This window comes from Sminthopsis crassicaudata, chromosome 3 (assembly GCF_048593235.1).
Source record: "Sminthopsis crassicaudata isolate SCR6 chromosome 3, ASM4859323v1, whole genome shotgun sequence".
Taxonomy (NCBI): Eukaryota; Metazoa; Chordata; class Mammalia; order Dasyuromorphia; family Dasyuridae; genus Sminthopsis; species Sminthopsis crassicaudata.
In genome coordinates, this window is record NC_133619.1 from 637,615,947 (window position 1) to 637,641,525 (window position 25,579).

The following is a 25,579-nucleotide window of genomic DNA, read 5'->3' on the forward strand; positions in this document are numbered from 1 at the left end:
ACTACCATTCTTGTCATCCCCATGTTGTCGTTAATCATAGAAAATTTGTAAATCTTTACCTTATGTGGATTATGGCCCAAGTGAATGGAAATGACGCCTTTTGAAACTGACGCCATGGCCGGGGTGGAAGCACATGGCCCTTAGGCTGCCCGCCGGGGGCACATCGTCGTCCAGTGCGGCACCCCAAGGTCTGAGGCAGCAGGAAGGCCAGAGCCTCCCGAGGAGACCTACGTCCTCTAGCCTTCGCCCCCATAAAGCACCTTTCCTGATTAGAGCTTCCGAGCCTAGAAGCTCTCCTAAATCTCACAGGATTAACATCTGTAAGGAGACAGAGGGCCTATGGGGTAACCCCCTTGTTACACAGACAGGGAAACTGAGGCTCCCGGGAGGAAATCGCCAGGCCCGCCGTAAGAGACTAGCGCTGGGATCCCTGAACCCCACTTCCTGTTCCCCCTCCACGTGCATCCCATACTGCTTCTCGCCCCACTTTAAATAAAGACAGACAGAAGGTAACAGGCGCACACTTGTTACATCTCTCCCCCACATGCCCAGCAGCCATCAAGGAAGGACCCGGCTTCTGAGGTATTTTCCATCTTTCCTGTCATTAAGCTGGAGCAGGAGGCGGAGAGGACTTGAGAGGAGGAAGATGGAAAAAGATAACCTGATGGGAAGGTGAGCAGGAGAGAAAATTCCCAGGCTTGATCTCAGCCCTGCTCCCCAGGGTTTGGGCCCTATGGGGTTGGGTGGGGAAGTCTTACATCCTCATGTTCATCTGTTCAGCTGGGCAATTACAAGTCTTTCAGCACTTCCTGGATCTGAGCCACGACTTTGACCAGTTTGGACTCATTGAAGTAACCATCCAAATACCCATCTCCTCCCTGGGAAAGCAAGAGGAAGAGCCTCCTGAAAGCACCCGCAAACTAGCCTCCTTCCCCGGCCTCAGCCCTCCCGCCGGCTTCCCCTCCGCCTGGAACAAGAATAATTCTACAAACTCCCACTTAAAATCTGTATTTACCCCAGAGCAGCACCGAGGAATTAGTATGTTATCATCTCCATTTTCCTCATTAGGAAACCGAGTCCCGAGATGGGAGGGCTTGCCGTGGTCACGCTTTGCGGCCCAGCTGCAAAGTGGGACCCCCACCCTTTGACTCCCAAGCTCCCAGGGGACTTTCCAGGTCCAGTCTCACCTTTTTAGAATGCACCAGCTTGCCCGCTACAAAGACCTCAAAATCCTCTGAGGACTGGGGTAACCGCTCTTCAACCTGGGGCAGAGAGGTGGGCAGGAGCTGGGGGCTGCGGTGCCCCCCCAGCTGCCCATGGTGGGCCCGACAGACACAGAGGGAAGGGGATGCCCTCCGCCAGCCTGGGAGGAGCTACTCACAAAGACAAGGCGTCTGGGGAAAATGTCATTCAGCTGCTTCTTCAGCCTCTTGAACTAGAAATGGGGAAGAGGTGTTCAGGGGGGGACAGGGGGGAGGGGGGAGAGCCTCTGCCCCCTCCAAAGGGCCACAGATTGGATCTTCTTCTCCCCCCCCCATTTCCCAGGAGAAAACTCACTCACCCGAAACTGGTAACTTCAGGAGTTGCTGGAACAGGTGCAGAGACAGTCAAAGACATGAAGGCAGACTCAGACAGGAGGCGTCCCCACAGACGGGAAACACCGGGAGGAGAAAGAAAGAAGAGAAAGAAGAAATAGACATTGATAGAAAGAGCCAGGAATATGGAGGGAGAGACAAAGACAGAGAGACAGAGACAGAGACGAGAGAGACAGAGACAGAGACGAGAGAGACGGAGAGATGGAGAGAGACGGAGAGACAGAGACAGAGACAGAGAGAAGAGAGAGAAAAAGAGAAAAAAAAAAGAGAGGGGGAGAGACAGAGACAGAGAGAGAGACGGGGAGAGGGAGAGAGAGAGAGAGAGAGAGAGAGAGAGAGAGAGAGAGAGAGAGAGAGAGAGAGAGAGAGAGACAGAGACAGAGACAGAGAGAGACAGAGAGAGAGAGAGACAGAGAGAGAGACAGAGAGAGACAGAGAGAGACAGAGAGACAGAGACAGAGAGAGAGAGACGGAGAGAGAGACGGAGAGAGAGAGACACAGAGAGAGAGAGAGACAGAGACGGAGAGAGAGAGAGAGACAGAGAGACAGAGAGAGAGAGACAGAGAGAGAGACGGAGAGAGAGACGGAGAGAGAGAGACAGAGAGAGACAGAGACAGAGAGAGACAGAGACAGGGAGAGACAGAGACAGGGAGAGACAGACAGAGAGAGAGAGAGAGAGAGCGAGAGAGAGAGAGAGAGAGAGAGAGAGAGAGACAGAGAGAGATAGAGACAGAGACGGGGAGAGAGAGAGAGAGACACAAGGAAAGACGGGCAGGGATAAATTACCAATAAACAGGAGGAAAAAGACAAAAATCAGGCTCATTTATGTCATCCTTTCCCCGTTTAATAAGTAGAAACCACTTACTTCACCGCTATAGATTTGCAATCATTATAAACATACATTATTGGATTCAACCCTTACAACCACCCAGTGAAGTCCAACCGATGCTGGTGGGAAACTCCTCATTCTCACAAAGGGGAAACTGAGTCTCCGAGAACTTGTGCCGAGGCGGCGCGGCCGCGAGGACGGGAAGGGGCCCACATTCCCCTGCTCGGCATCACCCCGCCCCTGCACACTCTCACTCTCACCCCCGCCCCGCCTCCTCTCTGAATCCAAACCCGGGCTCGGGGAGCCCCGCCCCGCCCCCGCGCCCGCGATTCCCTCCGGACCGGGACTAGAACCTTGTCTGGGCCCGGGCCCGGGTGGGGATCCTGAGGCGGAGAGAGAATAGCGTGCAGGGGAGTCAAAGGGAGGGGCCGGGGCCCCGGGCGCATCTCCTCCACCCCGTGGGACACAGGGAGACCCTCCCAAGGACGGGGACCCTGCTCCTGCCCGGCGTTCGTTCCCTGGCCGGGGGGGGGGGGGGGGGGGGGGCGGGGAGGCGGGGCCCGAGCCTCGTTTACCCGAACACGACCAGAATCTGGATCTGAGCGGGCGGCTCGGTTTTGTTGTCGAGCGCCGAGGCCGGGTCTCCGGGCTGGCAGGGGTCGGTTTCCATGGCCCCGGGGGAGGCGGCGCCCTTCTAACCCGGCCGTGCCGGCGGCCCCGCGGCCACCGTTCCGAATCAGAACCCGCTCACAGAGGGCACTGTCCCGCTGCACGGGGCGCCGGAGGGAGGCGGAGGGGCTCCCGGCCAGGCCCGGCCCGCGGGGGATCACGGGCCCCCGGATGGGGAACTAAGAGGAACCTCAGAGCGCAGTTCGGCCCGTTCTTATAGACGTTAAGAAAGAGCCCTCAAAGGGGGCAGAGGCTCGCTGGAGGCTCGCCAGGTGACAGGCGCCGGCGGCGGGAGCCAGGCCCCGATACTCCTTCCGGATGCCCGTCTGCTGTATCACTCGCACTCGGGACTCCCCTCCCCCAATTCCCTCTCTGCCTCTCTTCTCTGTCTCGGTCTCTCTTGTCTATCTCTCTGTCTCGGTCTCTTTCTCTCTCCTTTCCCCTCCTCCAAGACCAGAAGCCCCAGTCCCCAAAGAGCAGCCAGGCAGAGGAGGGAGAAGGGATTAAAGACTGTTGAAGGATTTTAAGGATATTTTCTAAGAACCGTAGAAAATCATTCATTATTATCAGACTCCAAGTGAAGCCTCTCTTCCTCAAACCTGGATCCCGCCACTGGAGGAGGGACTTTGGCCCCTGGAGCCCAAACTAGAACCCAAGCTTTGTGGCAAGGAATGAAGGAAGGTGGAGACGAGGGCTGTTCTCCCTCCGCTCTCTGGGGGGTCCTGCCTCAACCCCCTTGCATAGAACTACGGTGTCAGGGGCCGAAGGAAGCCTCTGGCCCCTTTCTGGCCTCCTGCCTCTGGCCCACAACCCAGAGATTCTCCCGGAACCAATGTGGCGGCAAGGGGCTGGTGCCGGCTCTTCTGCCCCCTTTCTCCCATTTCCCCCGAGTGCCACTAGTGTGGCTCCTCTCCCAAGCCCATACAGAGAAGTCTGCCCTAGACTTGAATGAATATTGAGTAAAAGAAAGAAACGAATATTGATTAAAATAAAAATCATTCACGTATGAATCTGGAGAGATGAGGAAGGGAAGTGTTGTAAATATTCTTTTTACACAAGTCAGAGCGGGAGATGAGGTCCTTGACCCCCCCCCCCCAGTCCGGAGCTCCTGAGTTTCTCGGGAGGGGCACCCTCCCTTTCTCCAGGAGACTTTTCCTAGCTGCTGCCTGCCTCAGTTTCCCCCTCCCTCGAGTGTGCCGGGAAAAGGAGGGGAAACGTCCGCATAGACAGCAGCAGCAGCGAATAAATATGTTAATGTCTCTGTCTTCGAGGAATCTTGAGAGTGAAGTCCACGGAGAGGCCGCGTCAGACCTAGAAACAAAATGAGGGGAAAAAAAATCTCAGGCTCGAAGCCTTTCCCCCTTCTCTTCCCCTCCCCCCCACAGGTAAAAGGGGGAAACCAGAGGCTGAGGGCACTAGGGGAGACTTGGAGGGCGGAGCCTCGAAGGGAGGGCCGGGAGAGGACACTGACCTCTCGGGCATAGACGGAGCAGTCGGGGATGACGTAAATGGGTCGGGGGTCTCTGTCCTCGGGAAAGCACCAATCTTCAGCCCTGATGGGGAAGAAATGGGGTTGGAGGGAGGAGGGCCCCCAGGCTCACGCCGCAGCCGCCACTGAGAAGGGAAGGCGCCCTCGGAAAGTGTGGGACAACTCCCTGGAAATTCCAAGGGGCCATTCAAGCCCCGGATGCACCTTCTCAGTCCCCGCAAGCTTTCTCTCTCCCCTGGTCCTCAAACCCGAGCGCCCGCTGTTCCCCCGCCCGAGGGGAGCGCCGAGCCCCGGGCCCCGCCCGCCCCGCCGGAGACCGGGCGGAAGACTTGGTCACCTCATCCCCGACGGGAACTCCAGCAGCCGCTGCGTCCGCTCGCTCTTGGGCGCTTTGAAGTTGCCGGGAGCCTGAAAAGGGGGCGCCGAGGAGCCGCCCTCGTGAGCCCGGAGATTGTTGAGGGCGTCCGCCGGAGGCGGGGGAGGCGGGACGGGGTCCGGAGAGGAAGGAAGGGGCCGCGCCCCCGGACTCGGCCGCCGGGCCCGGGCTCTGACCAGGAGGGCGGCGCCTCCCGCCACCACGGCCAGCAGGAGCAGCAGAGCGAAGGGAAGCCCTAAGGCGGGGGGCAGGGGCCCGTGGCTGCGGCGGGCCGCTTCGGGGGGCCCGCGGTGGGGTCCGGGCGGGGGCGGGGCGGGAGCAGCCGGGGGCTCCGAGCCCTCTCCGTCCGCGGGTCCGGGGTTCACGGGGAACTCGCAACGCGCGCCCATGTAGCCCGGCGCACAGGAGCAGACGTGGCCCGAGAAGTGTGCGTAGCAGCGGCCCCCGTGCGCGCAAGGCTGGGGGTCGCAGGGGTCTGCGCGCTCTCGGCAGTCGCGGCCCCCAAAGCCCAGCGTGCACGAGCAGCGGAAGCTGTGCGCGCCGTCCACGCACGTGCCCCCGTTGGCACAGGGCCGGCCGGCGCAGTCGTCCAGGTCTCGCTCGCAGCGCGGGCCCCCGAAGCCCGGCCTGCACCGGCACAGCACGGCCCGGCCCAGGTCCAGGCAGATGCCACCTGCCAGGGAGAGAGAGCCCCGCGCGTCACGGCCCCGCTCCGCCCGGCGGAGCCCCTCAGCCCGCCCCGTCCCTTCCGCACGGAGCCCTCGGATCCGGAGAGCTCCGAGCGCGCGGCCCGCGGCCCGGCTTGTTTTCTCTTCCAGATCCTGCCCCTCTCTGCTCCCCTTTCCCGCCTCCAGCCATGTCTGCGGCCCCCTCGATGCGCGAAGGCTGCTCCCGGCTTGGGCCTCCCCGGCCCTGCTCTCCCTCTTCCGCATCTCCGCGAAGGACTCTGGTCTCCAGGTCCTTCTGCCGGCCTCACCGCCGCTCCTGGCCTCCAGGCCTCCCGCCCATGGAGCAACGGGAAGATTTGAAGGGCCTGGATCCAAACTACCTCTGACCTTCGGAAATCGACTGGACTGAAGCTCTCAGGGCCGGTTTTTTCATCCGATGAAACAGTTTCCCGGAGTAAGCCTATCTTTGGGCCTCAGTTTCCAGTTTATTAGAGGAGAGGAATGGTCTGCCCGATCTTGAAGACTCACCGTTGCGACAAGGCTGGAGGCTGCAGCGATCCATCTTCTTCTCGCAGTTGGACCCGTGGAAGCCTGGGGGGCAGCGGCAGGTGTAACCAGCAGGGGCTCCGCCGTCCACACAGGTGCCCCCGTTGAAGCAGGGTCCGTCGGCGCACGTCATCCCAATGACCTCACACCGTTTCCCATAGAAGCCCCGTGGACATGTACATTCGAAGTCCCCCGCCACCTCCTGGAAGCAGAAGGGGTGGGGGCGTCAGGTCCAAATTTTACGTATTACCGTCCCTCCTCTGAGCCTCAGTTTCCCCATCTGTAAAATGAGGGGACTGAATAGATCCGTTGCCCACCTCATAGCCTCCCAAGGGATCTCCCTGTTTCCTTCCTGTCCTCCATTTATCTTCCAAAATTCTTTCAGAAAAATCTCCCTAAAGCACAGATCTGATTACAAATGGCTCTTCTCAGAAAACTTCAGGGACTTCCTCTTGCCTCTAAGATCAAATATTAACTCCTCAATCTGGCACTTCCATCTCTTCCCCTTAAGGCATCTTTCCAAATGTTTCCTTTTATGAAGTATCCTTCTAGATGCTGCCCTTCTTTGTATCTTTGTAGATATTTAGAGATTCTGGACTCTTTTAAAACCAAACTGAACCTCTCTCTAGCTTTTCCCCAGACTAGAAGTCACATCCCACCTCCATACCCATGTACAAGTTAACTGGAACTTCGCCCCTGTATCTCTCCTCTCCAGCTCTGTCTTGTCTTCAGTCAAGTCTCAGCTGAGGTATTGCCAGCTCCTTTGAGTCCTCCCCAGCCCACTTCCCACACCCCTCCTTGTTAGTGCTTTCCCAGCTCTCTCTCCAGGTGACTTATTCCTATATTTTTTCCCTCCCGTGTAAGCTCCTCAAGGGCAGGGGCTTTGATTTTTGTCTCTGTCTTCCCAGAGCATAGCACAGTGACTTGCATCCTGTGGGAGCTGAATTGAACCGAGTCTAAGCACATTCCTACTCCCAGTCCTGGGATAGGACTTAGTCCTTAGTCCTGATCTTTCGGCAGGCTTCTGCGTATGACCTGGGCACTACTACTGGGATGGATTACAGATTTGTGGTTCTCAGGTTGACTGGTCCAATTTCCCTCCCATTTTATAGATGAGTAAACTGAGATCCAAAAGAAGATGAAGGAACTCTCCCCCTTTCTCTAGCCCTCAACTTCCAAGGTCTTTCAGTCCTGTTCTCTGAACTTTGCCTCCTGCACATATCTCTTCCTCTCCATGCTCATGGCCTTCATCCTAATTCCAAGGCCTGGACCCAGATCCAGCACAATTCTAAACTGATCATGACAATTTGCCAATGGATTAACATCAGGGATCATCATGATGACATAAAAAGTGTCCTAGATTCCAGGTAGGCAAATTGGATTCAGGTCTGATTCTCCCACTAACAGGCAGGTGACCTCTCTGAGCCTCAGTTTCCTCAGCTGTCAAATGAGGATACCAATAGATGGACTGTCAGGAGGCGTGACTTTAAGGTTCCCAAAACACTTTTTCTGCACGCTGTCCTCTATGAGTTATTATTATCCTTAGCCCCATAATAGAGAAGCTAAGGTTGCTAAGGGAAAAGCCACTTGCTATTCACACGGCTAGCAAGTATCAGAGACCGGATTTGAACCTGGGTATTCCCGATTAATTCCAGTACACCGTGCTGCTGTCCCACAAAGGAAGATTTTGTAACCTTAACGTTCTCTAAAGCCTTAATTTTAGAGCATATGGGAAATGGACACTGGAAGGTCACAGGTCAGGGCTAGCTGTCTGGGGCAGCCTCACGGCTCATACTAACACTGCAGCTGCCACCATTGGTGCACGGGTGCTCGTCGCACAGTCCGGCTGGGAAGAGGCACCGGCGGCTGGAGAATCCCGGGAGGTTGGAGCAGGTGGCCCCATTGGCACACGGCTGGAGGCCGGAGCAGTCGCCGTTGGGGGCCCGCATGGTGCACAGGGGGCCCGTCCAGCCTTGGTGACAGTGGCATTCATCAGGTCGCTCACAATAACCATGCTCAGCACTGCAGCCTGATTGACATATGGCTGTAGGGAGAAGTGAGAGGCAGGAAGAGGGAGCAGAGGGAGGCAGAGAGATGGCCAGAAACAAGAGCAGAAAGGCAGGACGGTTTGGAGCAGAAATATTAGGCAAGTTGGGGGGAGGAGAAAAAGATGGTGAGAATCAGGGGAGTATCAGGCGGAAAGAGTGGGGGGGGGGACAGGGAGAAGCGTGGAGTTTGAAAGAGAAGTTTGCAGGAGGTATTGAGAGACAGGGAGTTTGTGGGAGAAATGGGGGGGGGTAAAGCAGGGAGCATTATGGGAGACGTGGTGAATAGTGATGGAGACCTTGGCAGGAGAGTTGTTGGGAGATTTGGAGAGAGGCAGGGGGAGGTTAGTAAGAGAAAGGTTTAAGGAATAGAAAACAACAAAAATGGGGGAGACACAACAAGAGAAGGGAGAAGGCTCGATCAGCTGTTGGGTAACCCAAACTACCGCCTCCTCCTCTCCCCCCCTCCCCCCCAGCGTTTGGAGGGAGCTCTCAGTCTCGGGAGGGTTGAACCCTAACCTCGGGGTGTTTGGGACAGTCTACATCATTCTGGGGGAGAGAATAGAGGGGAGGTAGGGAACCCCGCCCCGCCCCCCTGGTTCGCTCCTGCGGGGCGCACGTGTTCCCCACCGGTGCCGTCTGCCCCCGCCCCCGCCCCGAGCCGGCCCTGTCACTCACGCCGGGCACACATGTCTCCAGTCCAGCCGTCCATGCAGACGCGCTCCCCGTTGGCGCCGCAGTGGAAGTGGCCCAGCGGGTCGTCCCGCGGGCGGCACAGGCGGGCACAGGCGGGCCCGTAGTAGTGAGGCTCGCAGCGCACCCGGTAGGAGAAGAGCAGCTCCCAGCCCCCGGCCTGCCTGGCATCCCGGGCCCAGGGCCCGCCCACCGCCAGCCTGTGCCGCCCGGCCAGCCGACTCAGCAGACTCCTATCGGGACCTGAGGGCCAGAGGGGCACGTAACGGACCCGCGCTGGCCGCGGGCCGCCCTCCTCGCAGATTTGGGGCTCTCGAGAACCCACCCCCTCCTCCAGAAAGTCCCCATAAATCAGCCCGTCCCCTAAGGGACCCGCCCCGCCCCTCCCACCTGGTATCAGCCCCGCCCAGTCCCACCACCCTCCTAGCGGCGACTCCAGATCTCGGGGTCCCAGAAGGCTCTTCCACGCAGACACAATCTCTGAGCCGGCGGCTCGGAGCCATAGAACTTCCTACTAGGGCGCAGACCCGGCGCCCCCTCCTCCTGCTCGGTCCCTCTCCCACGGGGAGACTGCTGGACCCAGTTCCCCCGCCCCTCGGAGACCATAAGCCACGCCCCCTGCCCGGCTCTCCGCTCCCCACCCGAGGGCTCACCTGGAAGCTTCTCCCCCGGGCCTTCCTTGCTCCTGGATGCAAGTTCCTCCCTCCAGGACTCGATGATTAGCGAGAAAGTCCCCTGGAGGAGAAGGGCAGAAGGGACGGGGGGAGGGGGGCAGTGTTAGCGGGGGGCGAGGGGGATTCCAGAAGGCGAAAAAAGATGGCGTGAAAGAAGGGAGCTTTCCTAGTTAACGGGGAGAGGCACTGGAGCGAGGGAGGAGAGGGGCCCCAAAAGCTTTAAAAAGCAAGAAAGCAGAATGCGGGGAGAATGAGACTGAAGGAAGAAGACGCTGCTTGGTAGAGACAGGATCTTAGGGTCCCTGGGGTCAGCAGCGAGGGTCAGGCTGGCGCTGACCTGGAAATGGGGGGAAGAGGCTGTGCCTGCATCTCCCCAAGGAAACAGGAGGAAAGGAGCCCCGGGACCGGGCAGAGGGGCTTCCCAGGAAGCGATCTATCCGGACCGTTTCTGCTGGGGGTGTTGGTGGGAGGGGGGGTCTGCGAATGGAGGTCCCTCAGAGTTTCTGAGGGGGCCCGTCCTGCAGGAGCGAAGCATCTTGGGACATGGGGGCTGGAGTTCTGGGGGTGGGCTTCTTCCAGCGTCTAGGGAAGGATGGGAGACCCGGCGTTCCTGGACAGCTGAGGGGGCGGCTTCTACGGAAATGAGCGGGAGTGGGGGCCAGGGGCTGCTGGGAGCTCCTATGGAGATCTTTACGCGGCCGTGAAATGGGGGGTCTAAGGTTCGGGGGAGCGGGAATTCTCTTGATTCGGGGGACTCCTCACCGGCCAGGCGGTACGGAAGGGCACGCGGATGAGGCCGTCAACCAGGGAGAGCTGCGGGCCGGGGTCGGTGGGGTCCTCGGGGTTCGGGGTCCCCGGGGTACTGAGCGCCGCTCCCAGGACGCACGGCAGCTCCGGGCTCCGATCGGGCAGCGCCGGCTTCAGGCAGACACGGAAGAGGAGGCGGCAGGAGCCCCGAGGGCCACACGGGGAGGCTGGGGTGCCCGGGGACCCGGGGCCGGGCCGGAAAGAGTGGATCTGCAGTTCGAAGACCCCGGCGCAGCGGACCTTGGGGAGCAACAGGGGGATAAGAGGTCAGAGTCCCAAGAACCCCCCCTTCTGCCCCAGGATGCGCCCGGCTCTTCTCCCCTGGGACCGCCCCATGCCCCCACCTTGCAAAGGCAGAGAAGAGAGAGCAGCACGGCCAGGAGCCGGGCGGGCAGCGGCCGCCTCGAGGCCATGGCGTGGGGTCTGGAGGCACCCGGGCTTCGGGAGCAGCTTTATAACCCGAGGCGAGGCCCCGCCCCCAAGGAGACCCTGACCCAGCTCAGGGGGAGGGGGAAATGAGAGTGTGAGAGACTGAGACAGAGAGAGAGGGAGGGAGGGGGAGACACAGAGACATAGAGGGGGGGGACACAGGGAGGGACAGAGAGAGAGAACAGAGAGGGAGGGAGAAAGAGAGAGGGAGACAGAGAGGGAGGGGGAGACATAGAGGCAGATGGGGGACACAGAAGGAGGGAGAGAGAGAGACAGAAGAAGGGAGAGAGGGAGACACTGAGGGACCGAGAAAGAGAGGGATGGGGAGACACACAGAGACGGACGCACAGAGGGAGTGGAGAGACAGGAGGGTCTGGCTGTAAAACTCCCGCCAGCGCCCGTCCCTCCGTGTAATGGGCGGGCGTGCTTGTGTGATCTCTCCGGCTTCGCTAATGGTTCCTGGGGTGTCCCTGGGTCCCCCGGTCACTGCTCCCCGGGTCTCTGCTTGCGCCCCAGGGCCGCCGCGGGGGCCCGCAGAGGCGGCAAGGGCGTTCCAGGGGCCCGATGGAAGCCGGGGAAGTGGGCGCTGGGGGGCAACAGGAGGGCAGTGCCCCCACCCCATTGAGACGGGTGTCTTTGTGAGCACGTGCGGAGCGGGGGCCCGCGGGGGCGGTTCGTGCCCGGCCCTTTGTCTGGCTCAGGGGGCAGGGTCTCCCCCCAGCTCCCTCGCAGCCTCTCCCGCAAAGCGCTCCCCGCTGGGGAGTCGGGCCCCTCCCGGGGCAGCGCTGGGGGCGGGGCAGCGCGGAAGGGAGCAGAGGCAGCCTGTCACCGGGCTGGGGCTTACCAGCTGTATGTAAATCCGGCCATCTGCCTCCCGGGCTGCCCGAGCCCAGCCAGCCCCTCCTTTCCCGGAGGCCCCCCTTCTTTCTTTGGTCTCCCCCCCTCTGGCTTTATGACTTGGGGGAGGGGCGTCTCCATTTGCTCCAGAGGAGGTGTGAGCAGCAAACGGACAGGAAATGTCTCTGCGGCACCGCGGGCAGGCACCTGGTGACAGCTGGTCCGGGAGGGCACTGCCCTAAGCGGCTCCTCAGGCACGTCCCGGGCTGTCGGGACCCCAGCCTTCTCTTCCCGCTTCCAGCCCTCCCCCCGCGGGCCATGGCTGTGCATCCAGCGTCTCAGGGTCTCCCGTCAGGGCGCCCCCGAGAGCTCAGAGACCTGGCTTCTCTAGGGGCCCCCGCGCTCCCGGCCTCTCTGGGCAGCCTGCCCACAGCGTGGCCACAGGTAGAAGCCCTTTCTTACAGGACACTGAACGGGGAGCCCTCCAAATGGCCCTGATGCGACTCTGGGGCTCCTTTCCCAGAGCCCCTTGCAGGTTCTGGGAGACACATCCCTGCAAGTCAACATTCCTCAGGCTAGCAATGCTCCCGCTCTCTAGGTCTACGGTCATAGAGCTGGGGGAACGCAGGATATTTCTAGTCTTCTCCCCCTCCCCCACCAACTCTCTCCTCTTTCAAAAGTTTCTAGCTTCAGGGAAGTGAGTAGAACCAGAAGTAGAACATGGGACAAGACCATGTGCTGGTCAGTTCTGATGGACGCGGCTCTCTCCGGCAGTGAGGCGATTCCGGCCAGTTCCATCGGACCGGTGACGGGGAGGGCCGGCTGCCCCCCCGGAGAGCACTATGGGAACTGAGCAGGGATCGCAACAGTGTTTGTTCTTTGCTTCCCCCCCCCTTTTTGATCTGATTTTTCTTGCGCAGCATGGCAATTGTGGACATATGTATGTGGAAACCTATATTGGATTATTTGCTGTCTAAGAGGGGAGGGGAGGAAGAAGAGAGAAAAAAAAAATTGGAATACAAGTAATAACCAGCTTACTGCTTTGTCTAGAGCTCTCTGTTCCTGAATTTCTCTCCATATTCCCATCTCTTGAGCCCTATTTCCTCAGTTCAGGCCATGTCTATCTTTGTTTTCTTTTTTCTTTCATTCTTTTCAACTTGACTATCATTTGCTCCCTCCACCCCAGAAGAGGCGGAGAACAAATTGGGACACAAGATTTCACAAGAGTGAATGCTGAAAACTACTTTTGCATGTATTTTGAAAATTAAAAAAAAAAAGTCTCCCTCCACTCCCAGGATGCTCTCTGTCTAGTACAAAGCCCAATCATGCCAAATAGATGTGTTAATCACACCTGTGCCTTATGCCCGGTGTGAGCTGGTCTCTGGTACTGCGCCCAGGCTACCTTATGAAAATTACTAACACATCCCAAAATCACTCACAAAGGTATATTTAGACCTGCTGGGCCCACAGAAAGGCATTTGTTCTGTGCACTGTTCCTTGAACCCACGTTAACCAAATTGCTAGGCTACCATCCAAAAAAAGATTTGTTTTCAGCAACCTTAGTACCTGACATAGCTGAGAGCCAGAATTTTGGTATAAAAGCTTTCTTCCCCCTGACTCTAAAAGCCAATTAGCTACCCATGCTATCTGGCCCAGCGCTTTTGCCAAAAAAGGCTCTGACTTTAACAGAATCCTGTGCCAGCATTCTCACTCTGACTTCAAACTGGAGTCAGTCCTGCCGCACCAGGACTGATCATGCTTACAGATTTAAAGTCAGAAGGACCCTGGGCCAGCAAACACGTGCCAGGCACTGTGTTTCTGGGCACCAGGAACATAACCACGGTCACTGCTGCAGGAGCTCCTCGTCCGCAAGCCGTCCACCTGTGCCCTCATTCCACAAGTGAGGACATGAGTGCTGAGAGGTCTGATACCCACAGCCAGAACCGGGACCTAACTCCAGACCTTTTTAGCCCATGGCACCTTCCTGCCTCTTGCTACTGAATAATCTAGAACCAGAGCCAGCTCCTGTAGGACTGATATGTTCAGGACCAAGGTCCTTAAAACGAGTTTGGGGCCAGAATCGGTCGACGTGTCCTCAATGGGAGTCAGAGGAGAGCAGAGTCCTCTCCAGGATCACACTGCACTAGCAGGGAAAAGGGCCGACCCTAGTGGGGCTCTCACCTTCATACTGACATGGGAGGGAGGAATGAGAAAACAGGTTCAGGGAAAGTCAGGGAGTAGGCCAGATCATAGCCAGCATTGAATTGAACTGAGATCTTTTAATTCAAAATATTCCCCATCCTCTTCCCCCAGGCAGGCTATTCCCAGGAGAAAGAGACAAAGAGAGAAGCTCAATGTCCTTTAACAGCTGAAATGATCTTCCGCCACACAGCTAGTTTAATGGAGAGTGCTGGGAGTCAGAAAAATCTGAATTCAAATTGAGCTTCCAAAACTCCAGATGACTCATTGCCTCAGTCTCACCTAACAACATCTACCTTGCAGGTTGTAATCTTAGTGTTGTGCCTGGCACATAGTAGGCTCTTTATAAATTATTATTCCCTTTCCACTCATACTTCAGATATTCCAGTCCAGGCTCTCACCACCTTTTGCCTGGATGATGACAGTAACCTAATGAGTCTCTGCATCCAACCACTCAATCAATAAAGTTATTAAGAGCCTACTAGGTGCCAGGTACTGGGATAAGACTTTTTCCTCTCCAACTCATCTTCTACATATCTGCAAAAGAGATGATCCTAAAGTCCAGTTCTAGGTCACAGGAATCTTCCAAGGCTCCCAGCAGCCTCAGGGCAAACCACAATCTTCTCTTTGGAGCATTTAATGTTCTTCACATAATGTTCTTCTCTGATCTCTCCTAGATGGTTCCAGAGGACCTGTTCTACTATCAACTTCCACCAGCCAGAATGACTGATTTATTGTTCCCTATACACAAATTCCGTTTCCTGTCTCCACATTCTCTAACCCCAGAAGGTTTTCCATCCTTGTCTCTGTCTCATATAATCCTTCACACATTTCAAGCCTCCTTCAAGAGACTTTCCCCATTGCAACCCATTTTCTTTTTTGTCCATAGCCTGTATACACTTATTTGTGAATATGGATCCCTCAGTAAAAAGCTTCTTGAAGGCAGAGACTATCTCCCTTATGTATTTGAATCCTCTATGCTTAGTGAGCTTGCTTCAAATCATAAAGGAGGGAAAAGGACCCATGTGGGCAAAAGTGTTTGTTTTTGTGGTAGCAAAGCATTGGAAAATGAGAAGATGCCCCTCAACTGGGGAATGCCTGAACAATCTGTGGTACATGAAAAAAATGGATTATTGTTCTATTAAAAAACATGATGAACAAGCTGATTATAGAAAGGCCTGGAAAGATTTATATGAACTGATGCTGAGCAAAACGAGCAGAACCAGGAATACATTGTACACAATAATAGCATGAATGTGTGATGATCAATTATGAAAGGTTTGATTTTTCTCATTGGTTCAGTGATCCAAAGCAATCCTAATAGACTTTGTAGATTAATTTTTCCCCCTTTTTTTTTTTTGCTGAGGCAATTGGAATTAAGTGACTTGTCCAGGGTCACAGAGAAAGGAAGTTGTTAAGTGTCTGAGGCCAGATTTGAACTCAGGTCCTCCTGATTTCAGGACTGCTTGCTCTATCCACTGCCCCACCTAGCTGTCCCAATCCCAATAAACTTTGGAGAGAAAATGCCATCTGCATCCAGAAAAAGTACAGAGACTGAATGTTCACTTTTTTTTTTTTTTAATGTCTCCCATGGTTTTTCTCTTTTGCTCTGATTTTTCTCCCAACATGATTCATAAAGCAATGTGTGTTTAAAAAAAAAAAAAAAAAAAAAAAACTTAAAAAAAAATTTCCTTCCTCTACTATACCTCCTCTTTCCTGAGAGAAGTATGTTCCACCATTAGTCATCTGGAGCCAAGATTGACATTCCCAAATCCAAGATTGATGGACCCAAATTCCGTCACTTTTACATTTTTAATTTTTCATAGAATTGGAATCACTGAACATGTTTGGGTCAGCTTCCTTTGCACTCTATCGGTTCATACAAATGTTTCCGAGTTGCTCTGACTTCTTTCTGTAGTTTCTTATGGCACAAAAATATCCCAAACATCCCCATGTAGATTTGCCTGACCTTGGCCTTTGGAGTCTTGAGGATCTGGCTCCAAATCCTGGCAGATATCAACGATCAGTGACCCTGGCCAAATCACCTAAACTTCCTCTCTGTGCCTCAAGTTTTGTTTTTTTATTCGTAAAGTTGGGGGGCTGAAAGTTGGACTTGATGGTCTCTGAAATCCCTTCCCATTCTAAATGAATGACCCTATATATAAGTGTTTAGCCACTCCCCCATTGACACCGGTTTCCAGTTTCTTGGCTACTGCAAAATACTGTTTTGTAAACAGGGAAATGTTCCCTGTTTTTGTCCTTTTGTGGGTTATCCATCAGGTGCAGGATCACTGGACCCAAAGTGTATGAAAACTCATCATTTTCCCAGCATTTTTCCCACTTGTTTTCTGGAATGGTTGTTGCAGTTCATAGTTCTATAAATAGCATTTTAGGATGCCCATCTTCCCACAGCTCCTCCATCATTGCCTCATTCCAACTTCTGTCATTTTTGCCAATTTTTTGGATGGGAAGTGAAACCTGTTATTTCTCAAGTACTTTTCTTTTATGACTGACAATTTGGAGCATTTTTCTCAAGGCTGATTTTGACTTATATTTTTGACTTCTGAAAACTTTATATTCTTTCATCATTTATTAGGGAATGTCTCATGGTCTTACCTACTTGTAATCAATTACCTATAGATCTTAAGATATCAGATTTTTAGAAATGAACAATTTTCAGAAGAAATTAAAACCATTTCTAGTCATCTATAAAAAGGTGCTCTAAATCACTATTGATCAGAGAAATGCAAATTAAGACAATTCTGAGGTACCACTACACTCCTCTCAGGCTAAGATGACAGGAAAAGATAATGACAAATGTTGTGGGAAAACTGATGCATTGTTGGTGGAACTGTGAATGTATCCAAACATTCTGGAGAACAGCTTGGAACTATGCTCAAAGAGTTATCAAACTGTGCACACCCTTTGATGCAGCAGTGTTACTACTGGGCTTATATCTCAAAGTAATCTTAAAGGAAAGAAAGACATCCACATGTGCAAAAATGTAGCAGCCCTTGTTGTAGTGGCAGGAAAGTGGAAACTGAGTGGATGCCCATCAGTTGGAGATTGGCTGAATAAATTGTGGTATATGAATGCTATGGAATATTACTGTTCTGTAAGAAACCAGCAGGATGATTTGAGAGGCCTGGAGAGACTGACAGGAACTGATGCTGAGTGAAATGAGCGGAACCAAATCATGGTACATGGCAACAAGATTATTCGATGACCAATTCTGATGGGTGCGATTCTTTCCAACAATGAGATGATTCAGGGCAGTTCCAATGATCTCGTGATGGAGAGAGCCATCTGCACCCAGACTGTAGGAACTGAGTGTGGATCACAACACAGCATTCTCACTCTGTTGTCATTTGCTTACATTTTTTTTCTTATTCACTTTCTCTCCTTTTTGATCTGATCTTTCTCGTGCAGCAAGACAATTGTACAAATATGTTTACACACAAAGGATTTCACATTACTTGCCATGGGGGGGTGATGGGGGAAGGAGGGGAAAATCTGGAATACAAGTGGAGGAGGAAGGAATTTATGACCAGAGGAGAACTAGAGATCATTATTGATCACAAAATAGAAGATTTTGATTACATCAAACTAAAAAGTTTCTGTACAAATAATACTAATGCAAACAAGATTAGAAGGGAAGTAACAAATTGGGAAAATATTTTTAAAAACAAAGGTTCTGACAAAGGTCTCATTTCCAAAATATATAGAGAACTGACCATAATTTATAAGAAACCAAACCATTCTCCAATTGATAAATGGTCAAAGGATATGAACAGACAATTCTCAGAGGAAGAAATTGAAACTATATCCACTCACATGAAAGAGTGTTCCAAATCACTACTGATCAGAGAAATGCAAATTAAGACCACTCTGAGATACCACTACACACCTGTCAGATTGGCTAAGATGACAGGAACAAATAATGACAAATGTTGGAGGGGATGTGGGAAAACTGGGACACTAATACATTGTTGGTGGAGTTGTGAAAGAATCCAGCCATTCTGGAGAGCAATCTGGAATTATGCCCAAAAAGTTATCAAACTGTGCATACCCTTTGACCCAGCAGCGCTACTACTGGGATTATATCCCAAAGAAATACTAAAGAGCGGAAAGAGACATATATGTGCCAAAATGTTTGTAGCAGCTCTTTTTGTTGTAGCTAGAAACTGGAAGATGAATGGATGTCCATCAGTTGGAGAATGGTTGGGTAAATTGTGGTATATGAAAGTTATGGAATATTATTGCTCAGTAAGAAATGACCAGCAGGAGGAATACAGAGAGGGTTGGAGAGACTTAAATCAACTGATGCTGAGTGAAATGAGCAGAACCAGAAGATCACTGTACACTTCAACAACGATACTGTATGAGGATGTATTCTGATGGAAGTGGAAATCTTCAACATAAAGAAGATCCAACTCACTTCCAGTTGATCAATGATGGACAGAGGTAGATACACCCAGAGAAGAAACACTGGGAGTGGAATGTAAATTGTTAGCACTAATATCTGTCTGCCCAGGTTGCATGTACCTTCGGATTCTAATGTTTATTGTGCAACAAGAAAATTATATTCACACACATGTATTGTACTTAGACTATATTGTAACACATGTAAAATGTATGGTATTGCCTGTCGTCGGGGGGAGGGAATAAGGGAGGGGGGGTAATTTGGAAAAATGAATACAAGGGATAATATTATAAAATATATATATATATATAATAAAAAAAAAAAATCTGGAATACAAGGCTATATAAGGGTCAATGTTGAAAAATTATATGAATGTTTTGAAAATAAAAAACTTTATTCCTAGCTGTGTGACCCTTGGCAAGTCACTTAACCCCAGCCTCAGGAAAAAAAAATAATAAAAAACTTTAATAAAAAATAAGTTAAGAAGATAGCAGATCTTTAGCAAAGATATTTGATGCAGTTTCTCTCCTCCCCCCACATTGAAATTCTTTTATTTACAAGATCAGAGAAAAAGTTGGAAGCACATATAGACCACCTAGCCCCACCTCCCCCCATTCTACAGATAAGTAAACTGAGAACTAGAGGTTAAGCAACTTGAAAGCACTGATTTTGTTCTCCTTTATATGACCAAATTGCCTACTCTGACTTCGGTGACTGCCTCTATCCCTTGTTTGGTTATGAATTCCCCCCCAAACCACAGACTTGAAAGGTAGCTCCTTTCACTTTTTATTTTCTTGCCTTTTACATACAAGTTGCACATCTGATCTTTATTGTGACATACATGACATATTGGCCTAATTCTCCCCAAATCAATCCCCAATTTACTCAACGCTTCTTGTGAAACGGGGAGTCCTCGCTCCTCAGTGATTGCTATTTTGGGTCAGTCACCGATTGGTGACTTGTCTGGGGCAGAAGTGTTCCGTGAAGCCGCTTTCCCCCCAACCAGTACTAAATAGTGCTGATGGTTCCTGCCCCTTAGGTCCGGGGCGCCCTTCATCACTCCCCTGGAGCTTCAGGACCATTTGCTTCTCCACACGCTCCTTCTGTTTCCTTCTATAAAGTAGCCCTTGCCAGGGCAAACAAATTAAGCACCTACTGTGTGCCAGGTGAGTGCTTTACAAATATCATCTCGCTCCTTGTCACCTTGGGTGGCAGGTGCTTTATTATCTGCATTTTGTAACTGAGGAGACTGAGGCAGAAGGGACAAGTGAGGGAGTTTCTAAAGCTGGATCGGAACCGACTCCCCCCCCCAAAGAACCTCCGTTCTATCCACAGGCCCCATCATCTCCCCAGCGGTCTCTCCCTGTTTCGTTGGGGGTTACACAAGTCCTGTGCACGCCTTCAAAGGCTAATTTTCAGGGAATTCCTAGATTCTGCAGTTACTCAGGCGTTTTCTTCCCCCGGCTGGGCTGTTACTAAGAGGAGCACACCAGATGACTTCGGTGGGTTTCCCTGGGGTCTCACTGGGCTGAAGCTGTGAACCCTTGGGAAGCAACAGGAACCCCTTCACGGTCCAAGTTTATTCCCTCGATTCCTTTCTCAGGGCGCAACAGCCGACGTCTCCAGGATTACAGTCCGGCCGCCCCTGGCGCTCCGGGGCCCCTGATCCTCTCGGCTGCCCGTGGGACGTGCCCACCCAGAGCCTGCCCAAGGGGTCCCCAGGCACATACAGGGTCAGAAACCTCTGACTGACAGAATCGGGGCATCTCCAAGTGGGGAAGGACCTTCAGAGTGGAGAAGAGCCAGCCAGAAAAGGGGAAACTGAGGCCGAGAAGAGAAGGAACTCGGCCCCAGGCATTCACGTGAATGGCTGAGCTGGGGAGTCCCCGATAATCTCCTCTCCTTCCCCTGCGCCCCAATAATGAGAAACCTCCGGACAAGGTGGCTCCAGGACGGACTTTATTGTCAGGCTGAGCGTGGCCCCAGGGGAGGGGCAGGGGCCCCCAGGGCCAGGGAGGCAAGGACAGAGGTGGTCAGGGCTGCTTGGATCGGGGCCAGAGGCGGCTGGTGAGAGAACTAAAGAAAAGGCTCTGTTTGGTGCTCTTGGCCAGGTCAGCCATGCGTTGCTGCTCCTCCTGGGGCGGGGAGAACAGGGTGAGGCCCCCGGGCCCCAGACAAGCCCCTGAAGACCCAGGTCTCCCCCCACCCAAGTCCTCCCGGCTCCCCCCTCCAGACCTGCTCCAACCGAGACTGCCGCTGCTTGAAGGCCTCCAGCGGGTCGTCCTCCAGGGCATAGTTTTCTAGGACCGTCCGGACGTCCTCCACCCCGTTCAGGGCGATGGCTAAGGGGAGGGGGGAAGGACGAGGTCAGGTCCCCAGGCCAACCCTCGGTTTGCAGACGAGGGAACCGAGGCAACTCGGGATTCGAACCCGGGCTGTCTCACTCCCCCTCCTTCCACTAAACCCCGCTGCCTCCGGGGGGTCAAAGGTCTGTGTCTGGGCTCAGGGCAAGACTGACGGAGCACAACATAGGGCAGGGGGGGCAGGGGGAGAAGGGGCAGCTCACTCTTGAGGAAGGCAGAGAGGTCGAGCAGGGTCCGGTCATCCGAGTTCCCGTCCCAGGGCCGCAGGGCCACACCGTTGTTGGGCTGAAGCCGGAAAGCCTCCTTCTTACAGTCGACCACAACCACTCGGGCTGGGTCTCTGTTCAGGCAGGAGATGTCCTGGGCGGGGGCGGGAGAGCTCACTGGAGAATCCATCACCGTGCGCACCCCCCACAAATTTCCCAACCAGGAAGCCTTCTGGGCACCCCCCGTCGCCGTCCTCCGCCTTCCCGGGGGCCCCGGGCCCTCCCTCGCCTCCAGTGTCACCCTCGGGGGTACCTTGATATGGTGCCCATCCATGTAGCGAGTGGCGTCCCGGAAGAGGCGGTACGAGATAAAGCCGTGGGGGTCCACGCTGTCAATGAGGGGAAATGCTGTCTGGGAAGGAACACGGGGGTCAGTGTCTTGCCTTGCCCCACCTCAAGGAGGACAGGGGGAGCCCTCTCCTAGCCCCAGGCTGTGCCCTGCCCCCCCCCACGCCTCACCATGCCAGTCTCGGAGGTGAAGATCACAATCTCGTAGAGTGGGGCCAGCTGCTGAAACAGCGTCTCGATGCCCGGACGCTTCTTGAACCGCCAACCAGTGGCCAACTGCAGGGGGCAGGGAACTTGTCAGGTAAAGGGAGACCCCCAGGGAGCTCTGCTGCCCACCCCGCTCGGGCACTGTGGCTCCTGTCTGTGGGCCCCTCCCAAGATCCCCTCTGGGGCTTATATCAAAGGCATCGGTTTTTTGGCACTAACACAGACAGCACCCAGCACACAGTAGGCGCCTAATAAATGCTTATCACTCGGCAGACTGATCACTTCTGGTCCAAGGGCTTCGGTATTTGTTCTGGCCAGAAATTTCACCCCGCCCCCTCCATGACCCCACTTGTGCCGAGGCTCAGGCTGGCCCCGAGTCACCTGGGAGGCCCTCACCAAGCAGCCCCTTCCTGGGGGCAGCACTGACTCCAGAAAAAACGCTACCCCTCAGATGCTCCCTCTCAGGAAACCTGGAAATCTCCCCAAAGCCCCACTCCCACCCAAACTCTCGGGCCGCCCACCCCGGGCCCCCACGCACCGACCACTCGGGGTGCAGCAGGACCCCCGTCAGCTCCAGAACAAGCGTGTACGGAGGCTGGTAGTAGGGCTCTCGAAGAGGGTCCGGCAGGAGGCAGGGGCTAGTAGGCTCAATGATCATCTGCGGGAGGGGGAGTCACCGGAAGGTCAGGGGGGCATCTCTGGGCTGCGCGGGCGGGACGTGGGGGCAGGGAGTCTGGGGGTGTCCCTGTCTGCGGGGCTCCCGGAGGCCTCGTGGGGGCCAGGTGGGTGGGAGGAGGGGAAGGAGCTGGGGCCGGGGTGCTTCGTGGGCGGGGGGAGCCTGGAAAGGAGCGGGGGGGACCTTCCCACCTGTCGATAATCCTTAAAATACTTGTAGGTTCTTCGGAGCTGCTGAACCAGCACGGGATCTGAGGGCGAGAAGGGGAAGGCCCTCGCTGCCAGGCCCGGGACCCGGACCCCCCTCCCCCAGCAGAACCAGGCAGAGGAACAAGCCCAGCGAGGACAGAACAGCAGCCCACAGCTAGCAGCCCCCTCGCTGAGGCTCGGTGGGGTCGCACGCCGCCCCCTCCCCCAGCGACCAGAGCGCCCCCGGCTGGGCCTGGAGCAGGGGCGTCAGGACACCCCGACACCTGCGTGTGGATGGGCTGAGTCCTCAATAGGGGAGACATTCCTCAGTCCCCAGGGGGGCTAGAGAAAAGACAGAGAAGGCATGTGGCCGGCCCCCTCCCCCATTCGGGCTTGCCTCCACCAATCTGCTCCTTCTGAGGCCCCCCCAACAACAGGACAGCCAGAGGCGAGGAAGATGGGAAGGGGTCTTTGTCTACCCCCCCCCAGGCCCTGCAGCTGCCCCCAACACTGAGGGAGGGCTGAGCTACCAGATGGGCTGGGGGAGGGGCTTCTGGACAGTGGAAGCAAAGAAAGAAGGGGAAGGACCAGAACCCAGAGGATTCGCCCCCCAGCTTCCTCCCCCTCCCCCGCTCCTACCCCCAACACTCACCATTGTCAAACTCATCCGGAATCTGAGGAGAAGACACAGAGAGCGTCGGGGAGGGGGGTCTTGGGGCAGGACCCCGGAGCACCGGGAAGAGGTCGGGACGGGGTCCTGGCCCCCTTGGGGCTCTGTCTCCCTTCCTGCCCCCCTTCTCCCCCTGGGGGAAGGACATCAAAGGGACCGGAGGAGGAGATGGGCGGAGGGTCCCGGGCCCACGGGTCGGGCACTTCAAAGCCCGAGGGAGGGGCGGCCCCACCGCATCTTACCTTTACGCCATTCTCGTCCACTGAGTTGTTTCCTGGGACAGACGGGAGGGAGGGTCAAGAGATGCCAGCGGCCCCCCCTCCCCCCGGCCCCTCCTCCCCACCATCGGCCCCTCCCCCCCAGGGCCGCTCACCGAAGACGTAAATGATGCTGACGGCACCCCCGGCCCCGAGGAGCCCGGCCACCCAGATGGCCAGCTTCTTGGCGTAGCTGGGGCCCTGCTTCTGCTGCTTCCGGTGTGAGGGCAACGGTAAGTCTTGGATATGGCTCTGGGGGAGAAACAGAGCCGGGGGCTGAGGCCCCAAGGACCAGCCCGTGCATTTAGTAGGCGCCCCCTGTGTGCCAGGCAGCGCAAGCCCTCGGGAGGCAGCGGAGGGAGAAGGGCAGGGAGCCCCCCGCCGAGAGCCGGGTCCCTGAGACCCCCGGGGGAGTAACCCAGCCTCCAATCCAGGAAGCGTGCCCCGTGCCGGGGCCAGGCAGGTCACCCGTAACTGGGGAGGGCCCGGGGCCGGGGCCACCTTGTGGAAAAGCAGAGAACTGGAAACAAACCCTGCGGGGGAGCCAGGGGGTCTCCTGTGACCTGGGCAGGCCGTGCCCCCCCCCCCAGCCGCCACGGAAGTAACCCAACGGCCCCGAACCGTCCCCAGCAGGCCCCGGGGAACCTGAACCGCGGCGCAGCTGGGAGCCAGACTGCCTGGTGCGTGTTTATGGCACTTATTAAACGCCTGCTGTGTACCGGGCTCCATCCTAAGCATTTTAACAGCTTAATTCCCCCTCTTTACAGAGGACACACTGAGGCCTCTATGGTCTCCGCCGGAGGGACCGGGAGGGCTGGGGGGGCTCACCTGGCCGGCAGCCTCCCACACCTGCCCCCCCAAAGACCCCTCCTGGGCCTATCAATATGTGCACCCTGGGGGGCGCTCAGGCCTGGGGGGCGGCCAGAGTTCCTGAAAGGTTTGGGAAAATAGATTGGGGCGCTGGGGGAGGGGACGCTGGGAAATCAGGACGCCAGGGACACTGGGGGAGGGGGGCACCGGGGGCCAGGACGCCAGGGACACCGGGGGAGGGAAAGCCGGGGGTCAGGACGCCAGGGACACCGGGGGCCAGGACGCCAGGGACACCGGGGGAGGGAAAGCCGGGGGTCAGGACGCCAGGGACACTGGGGGAGGGGGGCACCGGGGGCCAGGACGCCAGGGACACCGGGGGAGGGAAAGCCGGGGGTCAGGACGCCAGGGACACTGGGGGAGGGGGGCACCGGGGGCCAGGACGCCAGGGACACTGGGGGAGGGGGGCACCGGGGGTCAGGACGCGAGGGACACTGGGGGAGGGGCACCGGGGGTCAGGACGCCAGGGACACCGGGGGAGGGGGGCACCGGGGGCCAGGACGCCAGGGACACTGGGGGAGGGGCACCGGGGGTCAGGACGCCAGGGACACCGGGGGAGGGGCACCGGGGGTCAGGACGCCAGGGACACCGGGGGAGGGGCACCGGGGGCCAGGACGCCAGGGACACTGGGGGAGGGGCACCGGGGGTCAGGACGCCAGGGACACTGGGGGAGGGAAAGCCGGGGGCCAGGACGCCAGGGACACTGGGGAAGGGGGGCACCGGGGGCCAGGACGCCAGGGACACTGGGGGAGGGGGGCACCGGGAGCCAGGACGCCAGGGACACCGGGGGAGGGAAAGCCGGGGGCCAGGACGCCAGGGACACTGGGGAAGGGGGGCACCGGGGGCCAGGACGCCAGGGACACTGGGGGAGGGAAAGACGGGGGGGGGGGGTGGTGGTGGTCAGGACAGCGGGGGATCCTGGCAATAGACACCTAGGGGCGGGGCCCAGCAGGTCCTAGGTTCCACGTGGGAGCCAGCCACGCGGTGGCGTGGGGGGCCGGCGGACTAGGCTTAGAACCTGGCCAACCTAGAACCCAACCCGGGCTCGCGCCGCACCTCCTCCTCCCTCCTCGCGCCCCTTTGCCCGCTTCCCGCGCGCACGCGCAGTGCTCACCTGTCCTGGGCCGCGCGGCGCGGTCACCATCCGCGCGCCACAAGGACCGGGGCAAGGGCACGAGACCGAGCTGGGGCCGCAGCCGCAACCGCAGCCGCAGCCAGTGCCCGCTCAGCAGGCGTGAGGGCAGCGCCACCGCCGCCACCGAGGCCGCCATCTTGCTCGGACGCTACCGCCGCCGCCTCCAGGCCCCGCCCCGTCCGATCCTCTCTCAGGGGGACCAACCAATGAGCGCACGGAGCGGGCCCCGCACTTTGACCAATGAAGAAACACAATCCCCTTTTTCCCGCCCCCTCACGAACAGCCAATGGACTCTGGGAAAGGGCCGCGGTTTCCGCCAATGAGAGGCCTTCGTCTTCTACATTTCTCCCCCTCCCCCTAATTCGGACCTTTCTTCTCCCGCC

General features: G+C 56.3%; 2 protein-coding genes across 2 annotated transcripts; both read right to left on the minus strand.

Moving 5' to 3' along the window:
• Positions 1-510: 510 nt before the first annotated feature.
• Positions 511-11,535, minus strand: DLL3 (delta like canonical Notch ligand 3). Its single transcript, XM_074306827.1, has 14 exons — positions 10,736-11,535; positions 10,347-10,631; positions 9,564-9,645; positions 8,896-9,153; positions 7,972-8,216; positions 6,155-6,374; positions 4,920-5,631; positions 4,565-4,646; positions 3,000-4,404; positions 1,562-1,586; positions 1,382-1,435; positions 1,188-1,262; positions 759-878; positions 511-661 (listed from the first exon to the last, which is right to left on the minus strand). Exons 1-9 carry the CDS (start codon positions 10,802-10,804, stop codon positions 4,399-4,401), a joined length of 1,959 nt encoding a protein of 652 aa, XP_074162928.1. The 5' UTR covers positions 10,805-11,535; the 3' UTR covers positions 511-661; positions 759-878; positions 1,188-1,262; positions 1,382-1,435; positions 1,562-1,586; positions 3,000-4,398.
• A 7,527-nt stretch (positions 11,536-19,062) lies between these two features.
• Positions 19,063-25,364, minus strand: TIMM50 (translocase of inner mitochondrial membrane 50). Its single transcript, XM_074306842.1, is given in 12 exon segments — positions 19,063-20,414; positions 20,515-20,621; positions 20,846-21,002; positions 21,162-21,260; positions 21,368-21,472; positions 21,942-22,061; positions 22,271-22,329; positions 22,920-22,941; positions 23,180-23,211; positions 23,311-23,446; positions 25,176-25,211; positions 25,213-25,364. Coding segments are annotated over 12 exon segments (1,095 nt in total). The 5' UTR covers positions 25,333-25,364; the 3' UTR covers positions 19,063-20,312.
• Positions 25,365-25,579: the final 215 nt, after the last annotated feature.

What these genes read in the sequence shown, in the direction of transcription:
- DLL3 (XM_074306827.1), bottom strand. Translation starts at nt 10,804, where the DNA reads ATGGCCTCGAGGCGGCCGCTGCCCGCCCGGCTCCTGGCCGTGCTGCTC. An exon ending in TGGAGACATGTGTGCCCGGC is followed by an intron (nt 8,217 to 8,895) that starts GTGAGTGACAGG and finishes TTCTCCCTACAG; the next exon opens with CCATATGTCAATCAGGCTGC. An exon ending in GAGTTCCCGTCGGGGATGAG is followed by an intron (nt 4,647 to 4,919) that starts GTGACCAAGTCT and finishes CTTCCCCATCAG; the next exon opens with GGCTGAAGATTGGTGCTTTC.